Below are 24,700 nucleotides of genomic sequence, written 5' to 3' on the forward strand. Positions count from 1 at the left end.
TGTGGTCCAGGGTCACATACAAATAGGAAAAGTTAAAGCACCTCAAACTTCCTTAATGCCTGTGTAGTATATACTATTATATTTCTATATTTATATTTAATATGGTCAATTATTGTAAGAGGCATAAAGCGAAGGTGCAAGGAAGACTCCTGCATCTTTAATATGTAATAACTACAGTTATGTTGATTATGTGTGGGCTAACTCATGTTTACTTAACATTTTAGTATAAAATGTTAGTGAGGGGACAAAACTGATCCATGTGTACCACTGGTGAAAAAAATGGAGTTTATTGAATTGAACGCAATTACAGGTTTAAGTTCTCATATCACTTTTAAACTCTGACAAACAGCAAAAGTCAAGGGGGTAAATTCTTTATTAGTGTTAGTGGCAAAATGCTGTTCAGAAATAACCAAACTAACATGCTCCAACAAGACAATAACTTAAATTGCAGATGGAGCCATTAAGAATTGCATGTTAATGCCATTTTCAATTGTGCACAGGGCAGTCTTATGATGTAAAGCTATTCTTCTTTTAAAAAATTAAATAAATCATAATGACATGCCCAGACGGTTAATCCTTTATATAAAGACTCACAAGTCTTCAATTCCCCAAGGACTTAGTAGTGTAGCTAAATTTTAGACAGATTATTCACATTTGGAGACACACTGAACACAAGATGTAATTCTCAAGTACAGGAACATATGGATTCTCTTCTCTCTGATTGAGATGTATGAGTGGTACAACAGACATTTTTCAACCAAATGTATTGAATTTACCATTCAATATTTTATAATTTGCATAATTTAGCTTTAAAAATCTATTCTTTTTTATCTAAATACAAGGTATATGACCCAAATCAAGTTTTTTCCCATTAAAAAAACATTGAAAAAATATTGGGAAGAATGCATTTTAATTAATAACTGTGCAAGTTAAAAGCACCAACAAAAACCCAGGAGCCAATGTTATGAATCTAAAGACTAAAGATGAACACATCAAGTTTTTTTTATTTTGTTTCTGTTTTAAATAAGTGCAGGAAGCAAGACGCAAACTAATTGGACAAGGGCTATTCCGGTTCAAGCTGTTCAGTTGCATGTTGTCTTGTGGGTCTTTTCTTGTACGATGGCCACCGGCACACAGGGCAGCAGTGCCGCCCACCAGCTAGCCAGACCACGATGCATTGCTGGTGGAAAACATGGCCGCACGGTAAACCCATTACAAGGCAATCTGTTTCAAAGTTCTCGAGACATACAACACACTCGGTGCAGTGTAGCATGCCACAAGGCCAATGAGACCAATCAGTGTCCTGTTCCTCTCCACCAGACCGCGACTCTTCTGACTTCGTTGCAGCCGAACATCCGTCATTATTATCGTGAAGAACTTGTGAACTGCAGTGATGCACTTCCTGTTCCCTGCTGGAGCTGCCATTTTGGTTCGTCATAGTTTTTTGTCGGTTGTCACGGTCCACTCGGTTGGGCCCCTCAGACTGAGCGAGTCTGAACTTCCAGGTGGGCAGGTTCTTGATGTAGTCTATTGGAACAAGCGGGCGAAGCCAGAGGTCTGGGAATGCCAATCTTTCCAAGAGGAAATTGGGATCGTCGTCCCAGTCTGACTCAAAGTTCTGGAACGAGGCAATGGGATGTGCTAAGTAGCTGGTGTACCAATCCCAGAGACTTGACAACCACTCTAGGTTGTTTGCATTTTGGTCTTCGTTGCTACATCTTCTTTTCTTCTCAAAGTAGTCGATGAGAAGGCCATGGGCTAGATAAGTGCTGAGGAAGAGAGCTGGATGAGAAGAATAGAAGGTCCAGTCGGCCCGGACCCAAGAGGCAATAGTAGTGGTGTCTGCGTAACGCAAAAATTTCAGGCTGTACTCATAAAAGTTATCCAGGTATGGAAGCTGAAGAAAACCAAGGATGGGCAGCCAGGAAATGATGAGTAAGGAATTATAAGTCCCTAGTGTACTGATTAAAACCACAAAGCGTTTTATGGTGGCTCCCTGTGTAATGAATAGGTCCATCCAAGCCATTAGATTGACCATAACCAAGCTTAAAATGAACAAGTCGTTGACTTCTGGTTGTACAGACCGAAGAAATGCATCCATGGCATGCAAGGAAATGAATTCCCCGGTGCTATTGCCGTATCTGTAGATGCCTTCTGGTGTTTTGAGGATGTATGAGGGCATTTGCTGCACTCCAATCTCGTCCAGACAGGTGGTGTTGTCCCAGTTGCGCACATCGACAAAGATGAACTCGATGCGCCCCGTGAATTTGATGCTGAGAGCTGAGAAAAACGCCGGGGGCTGAAGCAATCTGGCAAACAAGAACATCTTCACTGGTTGCTTTTCCATCTGATACCAGTCATCCATTAATTGCTCAGAGAAACGTATGGTTTTGATGCGCGAGGCAACGTGCGCAGTCATCCATTTGAAGATGTGCTCTGTTTCGATGCGTCTGCCATTGTACTCCTTCAACATGACCTTCCCTTTGGATGCATTGGTCTGTGGGACAGACATGATGAGGGTGGACTTCATCCAGCCCCGTTTATGGCAATACCTGACAATGGGGAATAAAAACAACATTTTTTTTTTAAGACAATGATATATGGTTTTAATTTAATTTGAAATATTTTGAATTCATTCATTTAAATTTATTTACATATTTCTTGTGTGGTTTAAAGTAAAAGAAAAAATGTCCTGAGGTCAGAATGAAGACAGAACATCTGATTAAAACTTTGCTGTTTTGCAAAATCTCTTAATTGCTTATTTAAACATTAATTAGTGAAGCTATATGGATTGGAATTATAATTCCTATTTTAAAAACTTTTGTCCATTGCATAAAAGTGAGGGTGGTGTAAATGTAGGAATTTTTTTAATTGAAAAGAAATTAATTAGTAAACTATATTACAAAGAGAACCTCTGCAGACCCTCAATATATACAATTTTTTTTTTTTTTTTAGAAATGTATATGGAGAATAATATACAGTTTTAACATTTATAATAAAAAAACACATTTGGGTCAGCTCTTTACCATACAGCACAATTTCAAACATTCTTGGTTGATCAGCTCACAGGAATGTGAATATCAGCCTACTTTCAGTTGTTATAAGTGTACTGCTGAACATAAGATGACTCTTTCTTACCTCGAGTCACTTGAGCAGTTGAAAGTGCCTGTTCGAATGCCAAACTGAGAAACTTTCTGTACCATTTTGCCCCAGTTGGCAGTGCTCAACAGTGGATTTCTATCTTGGGCTATTACCTAAGAATTAGAAAATGAAGTATTTGTATGTGAAGTATTTAATTATATATATGTTATGTATCATGTAAACACAAACATGTGTCTCAAAGTACTACACATGTCTATTTTGTGTACAATACATTTAGGATGCATACATTCAGTATAATGACTAATAATGATAATGGATCATTTTGCTGCAGCAACTGATACTAAATCCTGTTGGGTTCTATGCTTACACAAGCAGACATCTTAATGTGTGTGAGGACAGGACGGAAACATTACATTTCATTAAAATGAGTAGGTTGAGTAGGCTGTGGTTTCAGTTTCTGTACCACCGCCTCAAAATGGTTAACTCTTTAACTATGATCATGCCCTCATCTCATTCAAACTGCAACAATAAAATCATAACAGAAACATAAAATTTGTGAATTCAATTTCTTAACTGTACAGAATGTCAGTTCTGAATGATATGCAAGAAAATAAATAATCCATGTTAGCCATCCATTTTTGGCTGAGCTACCCGTCAATTGAAGTTTCTCACATTTAGATTTATGTATTCACTCTTTAACGCCATGCCAGCGTCAAGGCTATTTTCATGGTGATCTCTGAATAGATTATACAAGGTATACAATTAGCAAAAGGACATTTCAGATGTACACTAGACAAAAACTCTAAAATACATTCAGGTAATACATTTTCAGATAAATCAGTCAGACACACCTCTGAATAAAACCGTTGTCTATTTACATTAAAAACAGTACAATCCAATAAAATATGCTTCACGGTCATATTAGTTTGGGAAGTAATGCATGATGGTGGTTCTTCACCTTTTAATAAATATCCATGTTTAAATCTTGTATGACACCTTGTAAAAACAACTTGGTCATAGCTAGATTTTAAATTAGTAAAGAATAAATCTTACACTAGGATGCGTTTCATTTAACTTATTTCCATGATATTTATCCCATTCCATCTGCCACATGTCATTTATATAAGAGCTTAGCACAGGTTTGACATTCACATTTAGATTGATATAGGATTAATACTAACCTGAACTAGCCAGATGCCATCTTTAGTGTCTTCCACTAATTCATAGAAGTGCATTTCTCCATTGAAAGTGGTGCTTGAGTCAGATCCTACTTGCTCCTTCTCATTCTTGAGAGCTGAGTAGAGCTCTCCTTGCATCAGCTCCCCTTCAAAAGCAAACATTGCATGATCATAATCAAACTGAATTTTTACATCAGCGTACACGTGTCAATGAAAGCGAACAGCTTGTTTGGAGACAATTACCTGAGTTTTCCACCAGTTCCCTCACATCCCTCTTCTCTGCCAGGCCGGAGTATCCCAGACCACGACACTCCAGAATGGTTTTGAGTTTCTTGAAACTCAATGTCACCGGATCCACCAGCTGGGTGGCGAAAATCCCCGTCTCATACCAGACGATGGCTTCAAAAAACCGAGCCAGGATGAACAACATGAAAAAATAGAGGAGCAAAAAGAAGAGTTTCCACCACATTTTCTCGCAGACGGAAGAGCTGTCGTTGTGCTCTAGCTGATTTGCATTTAAAGTACAGTGTTATGATGAGGCACTGGCGTTTTTTATATGTCTCCAGCGAAACCGTCCAACAAACGACTTCTTAAGCAGATAAAAATCGTTTCCATCGTATTATATAATTATGTGGAGGCAGAGCGTCAAAACAACAGCTTCAGAGAAGGGTCCTTCAGCAGCAGCAGGCCAGTGTGTTTTGTCCCTCAAGAGCTCGCGCGACTGTCTTCATTTACTGCACCGTCGCGTTTCCCTCCAAATACTACAAAAACGATTTGCGTTTGCGATTCTCGAGAACGGTAATATTTCTGCGTATGAGTAGTGTTTTCTGTAGGCTCTGGCTGATGATCAGCTGGTGCACATAACAAACTGACGTCACACTGTTACTTCCGGTGCAAAAATTAGTTATAAAAATGAAAAAGGCGCGTGCATGCCTCGTAAACAGTGTTAATATTATTATTATATGTTTTATTAATTTCTGTTCGTTCAGATTTTTTTATTTTATATTTTGCTATTGTTATTGTACATTTTGTTTGTAGATTTAGTTATTAAAGAAAGCGAATTAAGAGCTTTGTACCTGCTTTTGTTTAATGTTTTTAATTTACATACTTTTAATTACATTATTTTAGTACTGATATGTATTAAATTGTGTATTTTGAATTGTCATGCGAGGCTTACTTGAATACATTACCTGTTTTATTTGCATCAATAAAAGTGTCACAAAAATAAATAAACACTTGTCAAATTTAATATTTAAAAACTCATCTGTTTGCAGAACCTTTATTCTAAGCTCAAGTGCACATTATAAAAATATCAAGGTATTACTATCATGGTGGGTTTATCGTTATATGTCAAATATTGTATTATAATGAATATGTTAATGAATCTGCATTTTAACAATTGAAGACTTAAGTGCTGTTTATTTGTTTTGTAAAGTTGTAGACCAAACATATCCCATATCAGAATTCCAGTTAATTAAATATTTTTAAATCTGTATTCAATAAATTAATTTTCTCATTAAAATATAATTGTTTAAAGTAGCTCTACAGTTGTCTACGTTTTGTGCCTGTTTTGGTAATGTTCATGACAATCAAAAATTGTCACAAAATAAAAGCCCGCATTTTGTCCAGGTCCAATAAGTTTCGATTAATTGAATTCATTTTATAGGCTTGGATAAAATCATATTTAAATCTCATATAGTGTAAGTTGTCCTCGTCTTTAATTAAAGCTCCCATCAATGGGTAAGCGCAAATGCTAGTATAACGCGAGTTGTTTTTGTGTCTGCTGAAGGGAGCGGTCGCGTCGGCGCGGAGGAGGGCGTGGCCTGATGCGTCTGACGCGTCTGACGCGGCGAGCAGGATCAGTAACTCTCCTCTACACTTCAACAGATCACTGTCGCTCTTGGCGCTTTCAAAATAACATTGTTTGTCAGAAATGGAGGTAAACATATGCAACATTCAAGTGCTTCTGCAGGCAGCTGAATATTTGGAGCGGAGGGAAAGAGGTATTAGACGCGTTATTTATTTCACTTTGTACTGAAACCGAAGCCGTTTCGGACAGTCTGCTGGTGTTTTGCACACATTCATTAATGTTTACACTATTTATTTCCTCATGTGGGCACTGGGTGTGTTTTCTTATTTGCAGAGGTTTGTTTGTGTATTTGTAGAGTGGTAAACAGAGCGTTTGTTGTTGATATTATTGTGTTTGCCTCGGTGACCTACATTTCAGTTCTGTATTGTACACAAAGGCGCGAAATCGTCATAGATTTGAAAATGTAGCAGCGCTGCCGTTATTCTGCTACAGTTCCAGATACATTGTTACAGTGGAACGCATTGATTTCAAAATAATCAAATCGTTCGATGGCGCCAAAACCAGAAAGCGGTCTCGACTCGCATACAGCTGATTTGATGAGATGCTGACATATAGCAGATATTTCCTGTATGTGGTATTGTAAATCTTTGACTGTCTTTATAGGTTTATAACCAGGCAACGGTCATAAGTCTGATGTTCCTGTAGATGTCCAAAATAACTTATTTTTTCATCTTGTATATGAGGATCGTATATAAAAGGAAGCAGGCTGGGCTATTAAGCACTCATGTTATGGATTCTATATTTTCAGAGGCCGAGCACGGTTATGCCTCAGTGCTTCCATTCTACAGTAAAGGAGATACAGATAAGAGAAAAAAGCAGAAATCAAAGAGTCATTCTCCTGGGAGCAGCAGGTGAGTGTAAGATGCACAGACAAATGATGTCCTCTTCTTTTGTTCAACTCTGTTCATCTTCTAAAACACTGATTAACGAGATTCTTGTTTTTCATAAAATATTAAATTTTATTCTACAACGATCCTCCGCTTTTGATGTTTTTTATGCAAGTGAATGAAAGGCATTTGCTTCCATTTAGACTACTTGAAGTGTTAGTTCATCCAAAAATTATCATTATTTACACACTAGAAACGGTCAATCTTTCAGTTAAAGTCAGTTCTTAACTGATTCAGTTCAATTTAATAACTCTGTAACATTCATCAGTTATGGAATGAGTTCATTTTTTCTTCTATGAAGCAGCTCTGGAGAAAACAGTGATGCCATCATCCAGCTCAGTCCAGGGGCCAGTTGCCTAGACTGTGCCTGCATCCCAATGTGCATACTATCCATCCTAAATTCTATGTGATATTAGTAATTTTTAATACTATTTATGGCAGATAGGATGGATAGTATGCACATTGCAACTAGCAGTTGCCAAGGGGTAATCCGTCTTACTTTTCCAATACAAATAAGACCAATCTACCTTTTCATAACTGAATTAAAAAAGTTATGACCACTCTTGATGAAAAAAAATTAGATGACTAACTTTTTTTAAGACTAGTATAAACAGTTTATGCAACCGGCCCAATAATATGCAATCAAGTCAATAATATTACCCAATATTAAGTGTCCCCAAATATTAAGTGCTGAAATGATTATATTAAGTACTTTTAGCCATAGGTCAATCTAACTAGATGGTAATGTCTACAAAATGCTTATACACACAGATCAAACATCATATGCAAATAAATGAGTGAGAATTTAATATGAACCACTAAGTAAAGCTATTTGTTCTTTGTTTCAGGTCTGTTCACAATGAGTTGGAGAAACACAGGTAACTAAGTTTTATTTTGCATTCTGTCCTTCAATTCAGCAAAACTGCAATTGTGTTATTGTTCTACATATTAGTACAGTTTTTCAGTAATTCGTCCCCATAAGTGTGAGAGTGTGATATTGCTTTCTGCAACAGTTCAATAAACTTGCTGTTGAGTAACTTTGACAGATTTTGCCAAATTAAAAAAGCATCAAGCTTTAAAATGCTATGCTAGCATACTCTGGTCTGTAATGCATGAACATTGATAACATATAAATAGGGAAAAGTCCCAGTGCTATTGGAACTCTGTTTAGCCAATCAAATTTGAGCACTGGAACTAATGGTTGTATAATTAATTGTATTACACATTTAAGCTGGAGTGAAATGAAGTGTGTCTTTGTGGTTTTGCATGTAGTTAAATGTTATGTTGCTGCATGTGTTTGTGATTGTAGGAGAGCTCAGTTAAAACATTGTCTGGAGCAGCTGAAGCAGCAGGTTCCTCTGTCCTCGGATTCAGCTAGAAACACAACCCTCAGTCTGCTCAGACAAGCACAGCTGCACATCAAGGTGAGCCAGATTGACCATATTACCAAAATATTAAGAGTGATACGGAATACGGAAGTAAAAATAAATAAATAGAGATCAGATTATTCGTTAATTATTAGTCTATAGAATAAAGACAACTATTTCAACAGAGTAATTATGGAAAAGGTCTGGAAATTATAAAAAAAAAATGGCATGCTATCAGAATTTTTAATGTTGTGAAAGACCTGCTGACAGGGCTATGTTTAGTGTTTTAGAGTTAGTATCTGGCAGCAAATGGCATGCACATCTCATCAGCACTCTTAGTGTTTGTTACCCAGCAAATGGTTAAACACATTTATTGTGTAATATGTGTATTTTGCCTTTTGAAATTCTATGCTTTTAGGCAAAAAAGGAGACAGCAAATTAATTTCCACAGATTTTTAAGTAAGTAAATGATGATTATTAGTGAAATAAATGGTAAATATAGTTAATATAATTTAGGGAGTTTTGGTGGATCTGATTAAAAAGTATATAGATTGGCCATTCTGGTGGAATATCCCTGAGCATTAACCCATTGAACGTCAGCTTTATGAAAATAACGATGAGCATAGACATAGAGTTCAATTAAACAGTTTTATTCCCAACATGCATTCAAGGCCCTTTTGCTTTATTAATGTAAAGTTAAGTTACATCCCTGGGATTTTGTTGGATTTGATTTCCAGTGTGTTACTCAGTGAGTTTGCTTCTGTTTCTTAATGACAAGCTTAAACTATATCAAGCATTTATGTAACACATCTCATTTGTGTATGAATGGCTGTTAGATTGAATAAAGTCTATTAAAATCAAAGCAAGTTACTGAATTAATACTGTTGATTTCCCTCATATGCAGTTCTATATAATGACAGCCTTTCATGCAATTCCTGCAGCACTCACAAGATGCCGCCATTTGTTGGATTACTATTACAAGACTGATGTCCAATTTTAGAAAAATGCTTAAATATTAAAATACATAAATTCCAACAGAACATTTACTGTAAATGGTTTACAAATGTTTTTGTCTGCCAGCAAAGAAAGGAGCTAACCTAATTAATTAATCAGAGAGATGTGAAGCCAGTCGTTGTGATCCTGGTGATGCAGTGAGATTTGATGAGATGTGCAGCAGAAGGTTTAAAGGTGGATCTTCATGTGCGCTTGCAGAAGTTGCAGAAACAGGACGAACGTGCAGAGCTGCTGAAGGGTCGTCTGCGCTGGGAGCAGAGAGAACTGCGCACACGGCTGGAGAAACTGCAGGGCGGTTCAGAGAGGATGCGAAACGACAGCCTTGGCTCAGCTGTGTCCTCTGAGAGATCCGATTCTGAGAGAGGTGATCATCAGAAGGCCGAGATGTTAATATACCTAAATAGCGTTAGAGTTTCTGTGAGCTTAATATGAGCTTTTAGAGTTCAAATGTTTCTATTCTATTATTATTATGATCAGTAACTAACACGGGAAGTCGTGGCCTAAAGGTTAGAGAGTCGGACTCGTAATCCAAAGGTTGCGGGTTCGAGTCTCGGGCCGGCAGGGATTGTAGGTGGGGGGGAGTGAATGTCCAGCGCTCTCTCCACCCTCAATACCACGACTGAGGTGCCCTTGAGCAAGGCACCAAACCCCCAACTGCTCCCCGGGCGCTGCAGCATGGCTGCCCACTGCTCCGGGTGTGTGTTCACTGCTGTGTGTGTGTGTGTGCATGTTGGATGGGTTAAATGCAGAGCCCAAATTCCGAGTATGGGTCACCATACTTGGCAGTATGTCACTTCACTTCAACTTGGTTAAAACAATTTAATCAAAAAACACACATGCAAACACTTTTTAAATGAAAGCTTTAATGAAGGTTTAATAAACTTTCTTTTTATAAAAGATTATTCTAACTATTATATGTCAGGCTTTACAGGGTTAATACAGAGTTTTTGTTCGCAAGCCTTATGGAATGGGTGGTAGAGTAAATAGCCACACGAGTTATTGATCATATTTGCTTGAAAATTGCAGAGGACGTTGAGATTGACGTGGAGAGCATGGTGTGGACTCTGGAGTCAGATGGTCTGGGCTCATCACGTGCTGGGGTGGACCATAGCTACTCTACCTCTGATCACACCTGGTTATGACTGTCCCAGATCTACAAACATCACAGAACGGTATAAACTGGATGGGGGACTCCGAAAACGTTTGATGGGCTTTACCATCGTCATCACAGAACAGCCTTTTGTTGCTGCCACTCTGAAACCATCAGCCGCAAACAACAACTAAGCATGACTGGAATTCATTTTGTGTAGTGTATTCTTTACACTAATGCCATTATGGTGCTCTAGTATGCTATACACTCGTGAGATTCAAGTGTAACAATTTTGGTGATGCTTTATTTCCACAGAATGATTGTTTTTTTCTAGATTAGTTATGATCACATTGTACCCGTTAGTTGTCTTCTATCTGGCTAATGAGCTTAACTTTAGGGTCAGCCTGCAGTACACATGGCTTGCACTTATGTTTAATATCCAGCTTATTTAATTCTGTATTAAAAGTCGAGTTTTGATACATTGCACAAAGCATACGCATGAGCACTTGTGATGTCTCTTTAGGTGTGTTATTTCTTTCAAGTTTGCTAATGTGAGAAATTGCAGATTGTCAATGCATTTTTATTTTTTCACTTTTAATATTGCAATTTTGTCCTAATTGAAAACTGGGGAGGCTAATTCAAAGGTTGTGGTGCTGCAATTCATAGGGAAAGAATGCTTTCCTTTACAGCCATGCATTTATCATTTGCTATTGGTTAAAGGTACAGTTGGGTTTGAAATGATTGTAATTGAACAGCTATCAGCATCATCGTGACATTTCATTTTTATGTATTTGTTACTTTGTTTTGGTCCTGTGCTTTGGTCCACTCCAGAGAATCAAAGTTGGTGCTATTAAAACACCCAACAACAAGCTATAATGTTGAGCCCTAAGCAAGAAGCCTGAAAAACAGAACATAGTTACGGGTTTTCTTTATAAAAAAAAATTTTAAAGTGGATTTTCCGCAGTTTAATCCATTCTCCCCCAAGGTGTGTTAATCTGTTTATGTGAATTTTTACTTTATGCATACCTTTAAACTATAATTCAGTATGTTGGTAGTATTGACAAAATACATGGGCTGTATTTGCAAACTGTTCAGTATCTGCTCATATCAGTCATTTATGCAAACTATTATGAACATGCCTTTGTTTTTAGATGTTTGTACAGTAATTGTGTTAATGTACACAGCAAAATGTACATTGTATATACAGTTCTGAACACCAAATGCCTTATGAACTATTCGTATGTCATTGGACCAGGAACACCTTTGTATTTATGTCTCTCCTTATATTCATATGTAGCATTTTATTCTTTTTTACCAACATAAGCCTTTTGTACAAATAAATATTTTATGTATTTAATCTTATTTTATATACGTTATTTATTTGCAACTGGGGAGCTTGATTGTAATATATTGGTCTAGACATCTTGACATGACATAGCCTAGTAATCAGTCATGTCAGACCTAGTGAGAACATGTTGGCCTATTTAAATGCCATGCTAGGTTTCATTTCTCTAGAAAATATAAGTGGTATGAGATTTACTTGATCTGCTTAAAATGTTATGGTGTTTTCTCTTATTCAATAGTGATCACCGTGCAAATGAAATGGAAAAAAGAGCAAAAACAAGAGAACAATATCAGATAGAAAATATTTATTGGTAATACCTATTAATCACGAACAATTAAGAGCTATAAAACATTACATATGCTATCTAATCGTTTCATTAAATGAGTGCATTTCTTCTTTCAGACACTCAACATTAGACATTTTTTGACAACTTTCACACTTGGACATTGCCATCCATCCTCTGCAAACCTTTCTGGCATATGCTCTCATGTGCCAAAGATCAGACTCCTCTGCAGAACTCTAGATATGAAGCCGGCAATGACTGCTGGAACCGTGGACCCATCAATGCAGATTGAACTTCAATTTGAAGCAACGAATCACATTGCTAAACAAGGCAGACTACAGACCTCCGTAAGTGTGAATATTAAGATTCAGAGAGGCTATGTTTGAAATACATCAACATATTCAGAGAAATTAATAAATTAATTTAGCAATCAAAAAAATGCAAACATCTCATGTAAAATCAGGAGCAGGTGGAGGATGGTGCTGTATTAAATAAAGTTTACTGGAGAATTTCAGTCGAAGAGCACATGGGCAATTAAATGCATTCTGAGAATCCAGACAGGCACGATTTGATCAACTTCGCTCCTGGCAAAATGCATCTCACATCCACATTTGAGCCCTGTGTGATGGAACGGCACGGCCCTTTTCAGAAGTGCTGGGAGAGTCTCCAGGCGTCTGCGCTCATCATACATACTGCTTCTTTTGAGCTTGAGAGGCTAAATCTTTGGCCTTCTCCTTGGCGGCGAGTGCGGTTTCACGTGCCTTCACAGTTGCGGTTTCTGCCAGAGTGCGTGTGGGCAGTTCACCTGTGCAGTAATGAGATCCAGCTTAGCCGACCATGTTTACAACAAAATGAATAAGACCATTAAGCTGCTACTGCATGCTTGAACTCCAGCTGGCATCTTACCTTGCATCTTGGCCAGGATATACTCGAAGCCTTTCATGGTCTTTGTAACGTTGCTCTTAAACCGGGCAAGACCAAATTCCTGAAAATGGGATAGAAAGATGCAAAGCGCTTTGAAAAACACTCCTTGCTGCCAAGTGTTGTGGAAGTTCCAGTGAGGTAATTTAACTGCAGACTAAACAGCTGTTAGCTATAAACACCCCGCATGATCTTCTGCATCAACGCAATGATCCAGGCTGCAGAATATTATTCAAATGTATTTAAACAGATCACACACACACTACTGTAATAAAACTTTCTTTGAGATCAACATAACCACGTGTTGTTTAGACATCCTGTCACCCGCTGACCTGAATAGCTCTAGAGAGGCCGTACAGGTTGGAAGAAATCCAGGCCTCTCTCTTGATCTCGGTCCAGCTGTTGTTGTCAGGGTTCACTCCGTACACACAACGCTCTTCAATACTCTACACAAAGAAAACACATAGTTAACCTCTCATAGTTCATGTCTAGTCAGGCCAGATGACAATTAATCATAGCCAGTCCAGGAAATCATACAAAATATCTATATTACACAAGTAAAATAATGTGTAACATTAAATAACTGTTTTTGAAACAAAAAAGCATGTTGAATTGCACTAAAAATGCAAGCACTGTTAATGCAATGCATTTTTTTTATTAGTGCAATCCAACATCATGCTATTTTGCTTCAAATACATGTTATTATTTTGCTTCCATGCCATATTCACTCAAGTGCCAGCAGGTGAAATATTATTCGTCTTTCGTCTGCAATTTTCAGCATGCTGTGCTTTAGTTAAGAGAAGCGTCTCTAATTTAGTCCCCTTTAAGACCCCACATTGGCCACTGTGTCACTTCTTTTGCTGATTTTGAGCATGTCTCCAAATACCCCCCAAAAAACTGTAAAATTATATATTTTTTAAATTATGTTTTAATGAGTTTCCTGTCATGAAAATACTGTCAGACTGCACAATATATTAATGTTCCTAAAAATAGGTTTAATTTGTTTTTGTGGAAAATATAAATCCTTATGTTTATAGATTTTGGGGTGCAGTATCACTCGGACATGTTCTTGTCAGCTCTGTGAGACAGGAGGAGGGATGGCGGCCCACCATCACACGTGCGTGGCTGATGTTCCAGGTGAGAGTGGTCATGGTCCTGCCCTGAGGATCCACTACAGAGTCCTCAATGATGTAAGCCTTCTGTGCCATGTGAGCAGGCAGAAACTTCTCTGCCCAGCGAGGAGCTCTGCTCGTTTTGGTCAAGAGACGTCTGGAAATCAGACAGTTGTCCGGAGTGACTTCCCGAAATATGATGTCTTCAGTTAAAACATGATTACTGAGGAATACAAATACAGAAATGATATAAAAATCAAATATAAAGTGGTTATTAAAATAAAAGTAGCCTATAAGAATATAATTAACAGAAAATCTTGTTTAAAAAAAAGAAAAGAAAAAAAGACATATACTGTGGGAGCTGTAGGAGGGTATCTTAAAAGAAGACAAATATACATATTTGTAGTACCTGTAGGGGTTGGGGTATCTCTGCCAGAAAGCCAAAAACACTTGGTCCCATGAGCTCTTCAGAAAGCCTGCACAGCTGAAATACTTCACCATTGTTCCCTCTCAACAAAGCACAAAAACAGCAACTAGTTGATAACTAAACAATATAAGCTAAACTAAATAATATCTTGAAGACAGACACGAGGAAAGCCTTAATTGAGATATAATGAATAAGACTTCATTAAAAGAGTAAGTGCAACTTCAGCAGTAGATTGACAGATAGGAAGCACGAGCTGCATACCTACACATGGAATATGCTAGTGCCCAAAATCTTTTGCAGGTTTTTATACTATGATAGCCAAAAAATGCTGTCTATGCAGGGAGCCCGTCCAGTTTTTCAGACTATAATGTTAACAAAAGCTGCTCAGAAACCAGATCCAGATAAGAATTTCACTTTGTTGAGACCATAACGTTCAAATCAGCCATCAAGACAACAAGCTTACTATCTGTTGAGACTGACGTGATGTCCGAAATGGTTGGCAACTGACTGGATTTTGACGCTATGATGCCCAAAAACGAAAGCCATAGAATTACAAGTTGTAGGGCTATATAAAAGGTGATTAGATCATTTTATTATTAATATTTTAGAAGCAGTAGTGGTCACAAGTATTAAAAATGTAACACTGCATTATAAGCTATGTCTTTCACCTTTACTTCAGCTAAACCTGAACCTGATGAATGTCATGCACATCTGCTCGTGTTGCTAACGTTAGCTCGCGGCTAACACATGTCTACTCTCTTTCTGAATGAATGAAAACAATCATTAACATGAATGAGGACTTACCAGCGTAAACAGATTATGGGGCGCTTTGCGAAGTGATTTTTCTCTACTCCTACATTTCGCGACCATCTGACCATCATACATTCGTCGTCCACATGACTGTACGTGACTATAGAGAGGAAGGTCATGGTCACTTACGCCACTTCCGGAAGACCATGCACGTTCCTGCACTGTACAGCTGGTTTAAATATAGTTTACCCTAACCATAATATTATTATTATTACATAAATTTAACGTGAATTCTAATGTAATACCTTTGATGATCCAGTTCAACCATACTAATAAGCAAAAATGACTTCAGATAAATTAACAATCATTGTGTTTTATTGCTGAAGAGTGTTTACTTTTCCTTCAGCCTGAGGTTTATTTATTACACTTGTTGGTGTGAAAGGGCTTTTACATTTGCTATAAGCAGAACTTCTTATATTAAAAACAAACAATCAAGCCCTGCTCATTTTTTAAAAGTAACGCAACGCATTACTTTCCATAAAAAGTAACGTATTAAGTGAAAGTACAATAACAATCAAATAAACAATCACACTTATATGTTTGCTATTTACAATGATTACAATGAACTATTTTTCATAGATTTTTGGTAAATTGTATTTAATAGTTTGATATCAAACTGACCCTAACTACAGGTTTAAATACAATTGACCAAAAATTCACTCAAAATTCAAGATCGCACAACAATTAAACAACAAAAACGTTCTAAAATGTATTCTCTCCCTTTTTAATTAATATAAATAAGTGAGAAATGACATTTCAATTATGTTTTGACATGTAAATGCCCCCATTTCCATTTCATAAATCTGGTCACCTTAAATAGGCCTATCATATATAACATTTTTGGAGGTCATCAACCTTTTTAGGCCATAAAGTTTGAATTTGTTAAGTGTTTGTTTTATCGGAATGGTACAAAACTTGTTGACTTTTGTGGCAGCAACCACACACACACACACACACACACACACACATGTTGGTTTTGTGGTTTATGGAGACTCTCCATAGGCGTAATGGTTTTTATACTGAACAAACTGTGTGTGCTATTGCCCTACACCAACCCTACACCTAAACTTAGCCCTCACAGGAGACTTTGTGCATTTTTAGATTTTCAAAAAAACACCATTTAGTATGTTTTTTAAGCCTTTTGAATTACGGGGACATAGGCAGTGTCCTCATAAACCACCTTCATATTGTAATACCTCTGTCATACCCATGTCATTATACAAATTTGTGTCCTCATAAACCACATAAACATGCACACATGTTTTATGGGGACTCTCCATAGGTGTAATGGTTTTTATACTGTACAATCCTTACCCTAACACTAACCCTAAACCTACCCCTCACACATTTTATTCTATTTAGGTTTTCAAAAAGCTTAATTCTGTATTTATAAGCTGTTTTCCTTAGTGGCCAAAATAAGACCCCACAAGGTCAAATATTACTGGTATTATTAACTTTGAGTGGGGACATTTGGTCCCCATAATGTAGTAGGGGATACTCTCTCTCTCACAAACACACACACACACCCACACACAGGCTACATTGTCGGGGTTTATGAGGACGTTCTATCCTCATGGGGCTTGAAATTTTGTCCTCATAACATCAAAAAAAATTCTGATTTCACTATCCTTGTAGGGACATTTGGTCCCCACAATGCAGGGAATTTCACACACATTGGAAAAACATTGGACATGATTAGGCAAAATGGTCTTTAAAGAAAAATAGTCACACCTGCCATCTTCATGGTCAAAAATGACTACCATAGAAAATGAACAGGCAATATGAAAATAAAGAGCACAAGTTTTGGGGTACAATCTACAAAGTAGTTTCTGATAATGTCTAAATATAACAAATTTGCAAAACCTAAAAGTAAGAAGATTTGTCTGAAAATACTATTGATTAAGATATAATCAACTTGGGAAAACACAGCCCTAAACCATAGTATTATTTACATGTGATTTTCTTTATTTCTCCTACCAGATGGAACCACTCTGCTTTCCGTACATTGTTTTTAAACACCTTTTCTCTATTTTGTCCTTGCAAGAGTGTATAGATGTAAAACCGTAAAACACAATAAATGTTACATGGAATATCCATGTGTCAATGGATTATGTTTCTTTGCAATAGAAGATTTTTTTATGTATGCAGACCCATATGAATATGTTATATAACGTATCATTTTCTCAGTTGAATCATTTTGTGTGTGTTCCATCTTCTGTCAGGCTGATTCAAAAGATGAACTGATGATTTTTATTTTTTTATTACTATTTATCTTGTTCATTTAGCTGTTTATTCTCTTGTTTAGCCCAAAGGCGTAATGCATTTACTTTTCCTAAAAGGATGTCATTCATTATTTAATTTAGTGTAGATCATGCTGTTAGACAATAAATATTTTCTGCATAAAACAATAAACCCTAAATTCCTAAATTAGAAATTTTGCTTTGAAATTTACATTTTTAAATAATACATAAAGAGAGAAAAACTTGTGTTTGCTTTGTTTGTCAAATTATTTTTCAATTTGATCTATATGTTTCAGTTTCTTTAGATGATTTCTTCATCTTGATTCTGGAAAAATACCTTCTGTCCAACAGAGGGCAGAAACTGATGAGATTTGTTCTAAGCTTGACAGAAAAATAACAGCTTTAGTTCTTCTCAAACAAGTAATTCAGATGTACAGTAGCCTATATATGCTTTGTTTTGGTGAAAAACAACATTTACACATTATAGAGATTACAATTAGTTGCTATAGTACACACTAGCAAACCCCCATTTACACACAGGATTTGTTCGTTGCCTGTTTTTAGAACAAATTTAGTCATTTAGTTTCCAATTTACTCTCCTGGAGAAATTGCTTTTTTTTAAAACACCCCATAATGTTAAAAAAAATTATAAATAAATAAACTCCAAATAAGACAAATGAATGTTATAAACACACTAAGAACTGTTGTCTGGTATCTTCATCCGTGTGCAGATCTTCATCTAATGGCTTATTGAATGTAGAACAAGAGGTTTATGCCACGGTTTATTATATTCTCTGAGGTTTCTCCCCCCTTATGCTCCTTGTGCAACACACAGAATAAAAAAAGTGATTACAGCCAGAAAAAACTGAGTTGTGTAGCGGAGATGAATAATGCAGCAGCTGCAATGTGGATATATTGTTTTGTTTTCAAAATCACTTCATCCAAATGTTGCTGTGAAGCAAATCGTCTCAAATCTTTTTTGTTATATGTTGTGTTTGTCATGGTTTTGTTTCACTAAAGACTTTTCGATTTGATAAGGCAACAAACAGAAAAAAAATATACAGAAAAAGTTTTATTTTCCTTTCACTCGCTCCCTCCACTGCATTTTAGTTTTCTCACACATCCTATCTGTAAAATAAGTGATATTCAATGACGACTTTTTTTATTTCATCTGACTGCCACCACAGCATAGATATTAAATGTCATATACAAGAACATGATTCCATAGATTACATTAATTCTTTGCATACAAAGTACAGTAAAACCTTCAAATCATACAGTATAAATACAATCAGTAGCATAAAGCAATTTATTTACTTGATGTATCGGCCCTATGCAAATTTACACAAAACCACACATGCAAGACATTTCCATCTTTGACAAATCACAAAATGGAATTCATCCACTTGAATATTTAAACTCACAACCAAACTGTTAATATAACTAAATAACAAAGACATTCATTAGTTAAATGTTGAGATGGACAATTCACTGATCGCATATCAATGCTTGGAGTGTTTTACAAAAACATAGTAGGTTATGTTCGAAATGCGGTTATGCTAGTCTTGCCATAGTGTATAGTATTGGTGCGTTTCAATCAGCTCCCTATAGTTCAATAGTCAGAGCACTGATCAGGGAGTCTGCAGGGAGAAATTTCGCATCCTGAAAAACCCCCACAATGTACTGCGAAAACCAGGGAGCATCATGCACACTATGCTCCCTTAACGGAAATTATTGTGACATTACTGAGGTGTGAAACATAAAATGCACAATCAACTCATTAACTATAATGACATTTGATATAAGATTTGAAAAGATGTACCATTTTTTGTATATTTCAGCATGAACACACATCAAATGAACAAATATAGTTAACATTTATAATTAATATTCAGCTGAAATGTTGTAAGGACATGTATATAAAATATAAAAAATAATATCAATGATATGGGTCCTGCCAGTTGTTCGATCATACCAGTGGTGACGCTCTAGCTCAATGTATGGTGACATTGTACGTAGTCATGTCGTCGGAAATTGAGTATCACTGTATCATTGGGAGCCAGGGTCCTTACCAGTGCCCAGATTCGAGTGCACGATATACTGATTTACGAGGTCGGGAGCTATAGAACTGATTGAGACGCACCCTATGTATATGCATATTATGCAAAGTTCCTGTATGCTTGTACATTAACACCCAGAACTACATTTGCCAAAATGTGCAAAATACAACAGAGCACACTATGGATACTGTATCCCACAATACAATGTATGAACACATTTTTAACCATGATCAAGGTAGGATCAGTTAGCTTTGGCACCAGATTTCTACAAAGCAATGGCAATTTCATATTTGCTGTGTACTCTGACGACATAAAAAAAACACATTTCACCAATATATCACCAGTGCAAGATTCAGTTTTGAAGGGCTCTTAAAGCATGAAACAGACTTTATGTAACAGCTCAAAATAGTTAATAGTGAAGGGTATGCAATTGTGTGCCCCCTTTGTTCCGCTATCCGCCAATCAGAGTTGTCATGAGATCATTTCATATGGCCCCTGATGATGACATCTATGAATGAGTGTTTTAACTGGGAAATTGACTGTTTTCCTGTTTAATACTGTAAAGCTGCTTTGACAATCTGTATTGTATAATGCACTATATAAATAAAGGTGACTTGACTTGACACGAGTCGCATGAGATTTATGGCTCAGGTGATTGACTCAAAAAGTTCTGTGGCCCCATGAGCAATGATGGCAGATTTTAAATAATGTCTTTCTAGTAGGTCCTGCGCCAGCCGTGCAAATGCCATAAAGATTTATGGGAAAGCTAATGAATAGCTTTCTCCAAATCCTAAGAGTGATCAGTCACATGCCATTTACAGCTTAGGTGATTGGCTCTAAAATGTTTCCAGATCTGAAAGCCTATCAGCAGCATCCAGGCTGTCTCCTGACATTATCAATTAGAGCTTTGCACAAGGATGATGATAAATGGACACCACTTGTGCACACCATAAGGAAAATCTGCTTTTTGCTACTCCCATAATGTATGATTGAAGAAAGAAAATCTGTTTTTATTGCTCGTTTATGGAGCAAAACATTTTGTGGTAAAATAAATCATGAAAAAGGTTAACTTTGTTTTGTTTCAAAATGCATGAGTTTTTTTCTCCACTTTGAGTAGGCTCACCAGTATGGGGCAAAAGCAACCAGTAATGATACAAATACTTCAGCTGAAGTAATATATTTTGCATTTCACATGCTAATACTTGTTTGAAACGATCAATCCTTGTACTATTTTTGTTTTGATAAACAAAATATATTTTTGTTCAATAAATATAATGCTAGTTTAATATGTTGAGTTTAAAACATTTAAATGGTAAAGATTCTTGAAGGAGATCCTCATAATAATTTAATATGGTTTTCAGCAGTAACAATAAATAGTATATTTTATTATGTCATGCTTTCATTATAAATATGGGATTACCCAACCATGTCATCAAAGGGAAAGTCAGTTATCTAATAATGATCTTACCCCAATTATTATCTTATTATTTTACCCCGATGCGCCTTTAGCTTCATTGTACCCTACTGCTTATACTGTGCATTAAGCAGGCTCCTCCAGACAGAGGAAGACTCCATCTTCATGATTAGACAGGAGTTGCAGGCTGACCATCATTGTAGCCATTCACAATCATCCTCCTCAAAGATCGAGTCCTGAAGGACCCATCAGGGTAGATGGTGTCTGGCTTGTGTTCACAGCGGAAGAACATGAGAAAGCCATTCCTGTAATTTTGGTTCATCCAACCGTAGAGTAATGGGTTGACAAAAGTCGAGCACATCGCCACGATGTGAAACAAGGTGTAAATGAGTTTGTATTCTTTGAACTTGAGAATCAAGTCGAGATCGCTAGCCAGCTGAAACATGTGGAAGGGAAGCCAGCAAACAGCGAAGACCATGACCACCAGCGCCAGCATCTTCGTGGTCTTCTTCCGGCGGCTGATGCCGTCGCTGCGGTTGGAAGGGCTGACGTGGTTCTTCAGTTTGATCCAGATGCACACGTAAGCGTAGCTGATGATCGCCAAAGGGATCACATACTGCAGGAGAAGCATCGATAAACTGTAGATGATGGCGTCCCGATTTGTGCCGTTGGGCCATTTCTCGGAGCAAACTGCAATCCGCAAGTCAATGTATGGGATTTCCTCATGGCGATACTCACGGAAAATAGCCAGCGGGCCAGCCAGTATGGCAGCAAATGCCCAGGTCAGGCCAATGATGATGAAGCTGGTGCACCTGTTGAGGCGCTGACCAAGGTGGAAGACGATACACCTGTAGCGCTCTAGAGCAATGACCGTTAGGGTGAGAATGGACACGTGGACGCTGAGAGCTTGGCCGTAAGGCACCATATGACACATCACTGCTCCAAATTTCCATTCGTCCAACAAAGTGTAAACCAGCGTGAAAGGCAAACACACCGTGTCCACCATCAGGTCAGCCAAGGCCAGGTTTGCAATGAAGTAGTTGGTGACCGTGCGCATGTTTCTGTACAGAATGATCATGTAAATCACCAAGGTGTTACCCACAAGTCCTAGCAGGATTATGAGTGAATATGCAAAGATGAGAGATATTTGGACACTCAGGTGCTTGGTGACGTCATCCACAAAGGCTGGTTTGTAAGTGTTCATGCTGTAGTTTCCCAGGCTGGTCTCTAGACTTCCATCATAGACCGTGTCCTCCGTTCCATTTTCTTGATCTGACTGGCCCATTTTAACCAAGGACATACAACATCAACCTGTCAAACAGACAAGAACATTTTTGCTTCTTACAGTACAAACAGTTGGCACTGACATGGCAATTTTAATTTAGCTATTCAAAAGATGCATGTCATCTGAACATTTGAATGTACCTCTTCTAAGAAGAATTTGTTTTTGATTTCTGAATTTAAATTGTAATCAATTCACAATACCACAAGAAAATGCATCAAATTTGGCTGAGGCCATGCGAAAATAGCAGTAATATCCATGCTCTAAGTGGAAATAGTGCTAGAAGCTATTTGAACTTACTGCTAATAGTGGAAGATAACAACATATTATTTAGGGCAGGGGTGTCAAACTCAATTCCTGGAGGGCCACAGCCCTGCAGAGTTTAGCTCCAACCCTTATTAAACACACCTGATCCAGCTTATCACGTCCTTCAGGCTTATTTGAAAAATACATGGTTTGTGTGTTGGAGTAGGGTTAGAACTAAACTCTGCGGCCCTCCAGGAACTGAGTTTGACACCTCTGATTTAGTACATGCTTAACAACACATCCAATGTTAATGCCCATTAAGGCAGGTTAGGCATGCTATTTCCACTTTTCTAATATTTTCTATGCATGATAGAAAAAGAGAGAAGAATGGGACTGGAATTTCAAACTCTGGTCCTGATGCGTCAAAATTTTGTAATTTTGTCAGGGTCAACCAGACAATGGTGGGCAATGGAGTTAGTCTTAATAGTCTTTTCATTATAGCCATTTTAAGCAACCTGTGTGAAGGTGAAGTTTAGTCAGTATATGAATAGTTTTTTTTGTACCATTATATTTTATGTCATTATATACTGGTACATATATGCCAGCTGTTATTCTACTCATTTCAGTGGTTCACATTTCATTGCACATGTTCAATTATAAATGTACGCCAGAGATCTCATTCTCAGCAGGGAAGCTGAATGATGTCTTCTTTTCTTTTTGTATGCTCAGTTGGAGTAGAAGTGAATGATGCATGCTCTGGATGAGACATGCACACCTGATGAAATGTGTAGCATACGCATCTACTGAAGGAAGTCAATCATAATATATCATTACAGCACTGCAAGGCATATAACTGAGAGTTAGATGATGATATCATTAGGTTGAAAAATGGAATTGTATTTGAGACGCACACATTTTACACAAACACAGCCATCTTTGTTATTATTATTTTTTTCTTTTTATCATGTTCAATTAAAGCTATTATTGAAAAACGACTAATATAATATCCATTTAATGCTTGGCTATCATCACGATTTTGCTACCAGAATATTGAACCATATTTAATTACAAAAAGGTTAACGAGGCCCTCTCCTCGTCATAAGAGATGGATAGAGCTTCATTAAAATCCAATTTACAGGCTGTTCAAAGCAAGACAATGCAGAGCTTTATTTCTAAGAACGATTTGAGCTCATGAGCACATTTAGAAGTGCCTATATTGTCATTTAAGATGATTATACGACACAAACTGTATGGACAGCTTTTTGCTCAAGGGAAAAGGAAACTTGCCAATAAAGACTTTGGTATCTTAGGTCATTTAGTAATTGAAAACAAAAACACTGCTCTAATACGGTCTTCCCTCCACCAAAGATGACACAGTTTTTGCAGGACACTCAATCTTTCAGGGTGAATTGTATTAAAAAAAGCAATCTAGGTTGTAACATTGTTTTTAGCTGATGGGTATATTTCTATTGTTCCTGACAAAAAGTATTGCCTCCATTTTTTACTGAGCTATCTACAACCAGCTAAGAGCTTTGAAGGTGTGTACAAAAGGGTTTTGGCCATAAAAATAAATGTCTTTTTCTGTTTGGCTTTATAATATAACCAATTTGGCACCAGGCTTTAACACTTTAAAGTCAACTTGAAAAAGGCAAAATAAAGGCTAAAATATAGCCTAAACAGTTGTGTGCTATTGATTAATATTACAAAACATGCTCTGTGAACATGTAATAAGAAAACAAGGTCAATCTTAATTTTGTGTTGACTTCAAGTGACAAAAGAGGACATTGTTAATTTACAATAGAATGTGTTTTTGTTATTTCTGTTCACATCCTGCAGATTTTTTTGAGTTTGTCCTCCAGAGACACATGCAAGACGCTATTCATCAAAAAGGTCATATCCCTTAAGACACATGGCCTTTCCTTTCAATGTTCATTCATTTGGACAAGTCATGGACTATGTGCAGAATATGACTGTCCATTTACTTATTTGCTAATAGATCAAGACTAGAAATAGGAATGTTGTTTTCTCTCTGCATTTGTATCAACTCTTTGT

General features: G+C 37.1%; 4 protein-coding genes across 5 annotated transcripts; 1 reads left to right on the plus strand and 3 right to left on the minus strand.

The window, feature by feature from the left end:
• Window positions 1-255: 255 nt before the first annotated feature.
• On the minus strand, window positions 256-5,161 carry LOC306883685 (E3 ubiquitin-protein ligase RNF103-like). The gene is made up of 4 exons (XM_079439083.1): window positions 4,524-5,161; window positions 4,284-4,426; window positions 3,139-3,254; window positions 256-2,552 (listed from the first exon to the last, which is right to left on the minus strand). Exons 1-4 carry the CDS (start codon window positions 4,747-4,749, stop codon window positions 1,064-1,066), a joined length of 1,974 nt encoding a protein of 657 aa, XP_079295209.1. The 5' UTR covers window positions 4,750-5,161; the 3' UTR covers window positions 256-1,063.
• A 944-nt stretch (window positions 5,162-6,105) lies between these two features.
• On the plus strand, window positions 6,106-11,870 carry LOC306883267 (max dimerization protein 3-like). The gene is made up of 6 exons (XM_079438408.1): window positions 6,106-6,283; window positions 6,899-7,001; window positions 7,886-7,915; window positions 8,347-8,461; window positions 9,617-9,782; window positions 10,445-11,870. The coding sequence occupies exons 1-6, from the start codon at window positions 6,214-6,216 to the stop codon at window positions 10,558-10,560; spliced, it is 600 nt and encodes a 199-aa protein (XP_079294534.1). The 5' UTR covers window positions 6,106-6,213; the 3' UTR covers window positions 10,561-11,870.
• A 266-nt stretch (window positions 11,871-12,136) lies between these two features.
• LOC306883315 (PRELI domain-containing protein 1, mitochondrial-like) lies at window positions 12,137-15,538 on the minus strand. Of its 2 annotated transcripts, none has more exons than XM_079438492.1 (6): window positions 15,401-15,538; window positions 14,579-14,678; window positions 14,167-14,392; window positions 13,390-13,503; window positions 13,043-13,121; window positions 12,137-12,941 (listed from the first exon to the last, which is right to left on the minus strand). In XM_079438492.1, exons 2-6 carry the CDS (start codon window positions 14,668-14,670, stop codon window positions 12,820-12,822), a joined length of 633 nt encoding a protein of 210 aa, XP_079294618.1. In that variant the 5' UTR covers window positions 14,671-14,678; window positions 15,401-15,538; the 3' UTR covers window positions 12,137-12,819. The 2 variants fall into 2 exon arrangements, with proteins under 2 accessions (XP_079294618.1, XP_079294617.1); XM_079438491.1 differs by having other exon boundaries at window positions 12,143-12,941; window positions 14,579-14,653; window positions 15,401-15,504.
• Window positions 15,539-21,289: 5,751 nt separating this feature from the next.
• Window positions 21,290-22,405, minus strand: LOC306883228 (neuropeptide Y receptor type 2-like; the record flags this gene model as incomplete). Its single annotated transcript, XM_079438352.1, has 1 exon — window positions 21,290-22,405. The coding sequence occupies one exon, from the start codon at window positions 22,403-22,405 to the stop codon at window positions 21,290-21,292; it is 1,116 nt and encodes a 371-aa protein (XP_079294478.1).
• Window positions 22,406-24,700: the final 2,295 nt, after the last annotated feature.

Source organism: Barbus barbus (genome assembly GCF_936440315.1).
Source record: "Barbus barbus genome assembly, chromosome: 17".
NCBI lineage: Eukaryota > Metazoa > Chordata > Actinopteri > Cypriniformes > Cyprinidae > Barbus > Barbus barbus.

Coding starts and splice junctions, on each gene's coding strand:
- LOC306883685 (XM_079439083.1), bottom strand. CDS start 4,749: ATGTGGTGGAAACTCTTCTTTTTGCTCCTCTATTTTTTCATGTTGTTC. Junction 4,427..4,523: donor GGAACTGGTGGAAAACTCAG/GTAATTGTCTCC, acceptor TTGCTTTTGAAG/GGGAGCTGATGCAAGGAGAG. Junction 2,553..3,138: donor AACTGCTCAAGTGACTCGAG/GTAAGAAAGAGT, acceptor CCCCATTGTCAG/GTATTGCCATAAACGGGGCT.
- LOC306883267 (XM_079438408.1), top strand. CDS start 6,214: ATGGAGGTAAACATATGCAACATTCAAGTGCTTCTGCAGGCAGCTGAA. Junction 6,284..6,898: donor TTTGGAGCGGAGGGAAAGAG/GTATTAGACGCG, acceptor CTATATTTTCAG/AGGCCGAGCACGGTTATGCC. Junction 9,783..10,444: donor GAGATCCGATTCTGAGAGAG/GTGATCATCAGA, acceptor TGAAAATTGCAG/AGGACGTTGAGATTGACGTG.
- LOC306883315 (XM_079438491.1), bottom strand. CDS start 15,477: ATGATGGTCAGATGGTCGCGAAATGTAGGAGTAGAGAAAAATCACTTC. Junction 13,504..14,166: donor TCAGCCACGCACGTGTGATG/GTGGGCCGCCAT, acceptor TTCTTTGTGTAG/AGTATTGAAGAGCGTTGTGT. Junction 13,122..13,389: donor GCCTCTCTAGAGCTATTCAG/GTCAGCGGGTGA, acceptor TCCCATTTTCAG/GAATTTGGTCTTGCCCGGTT.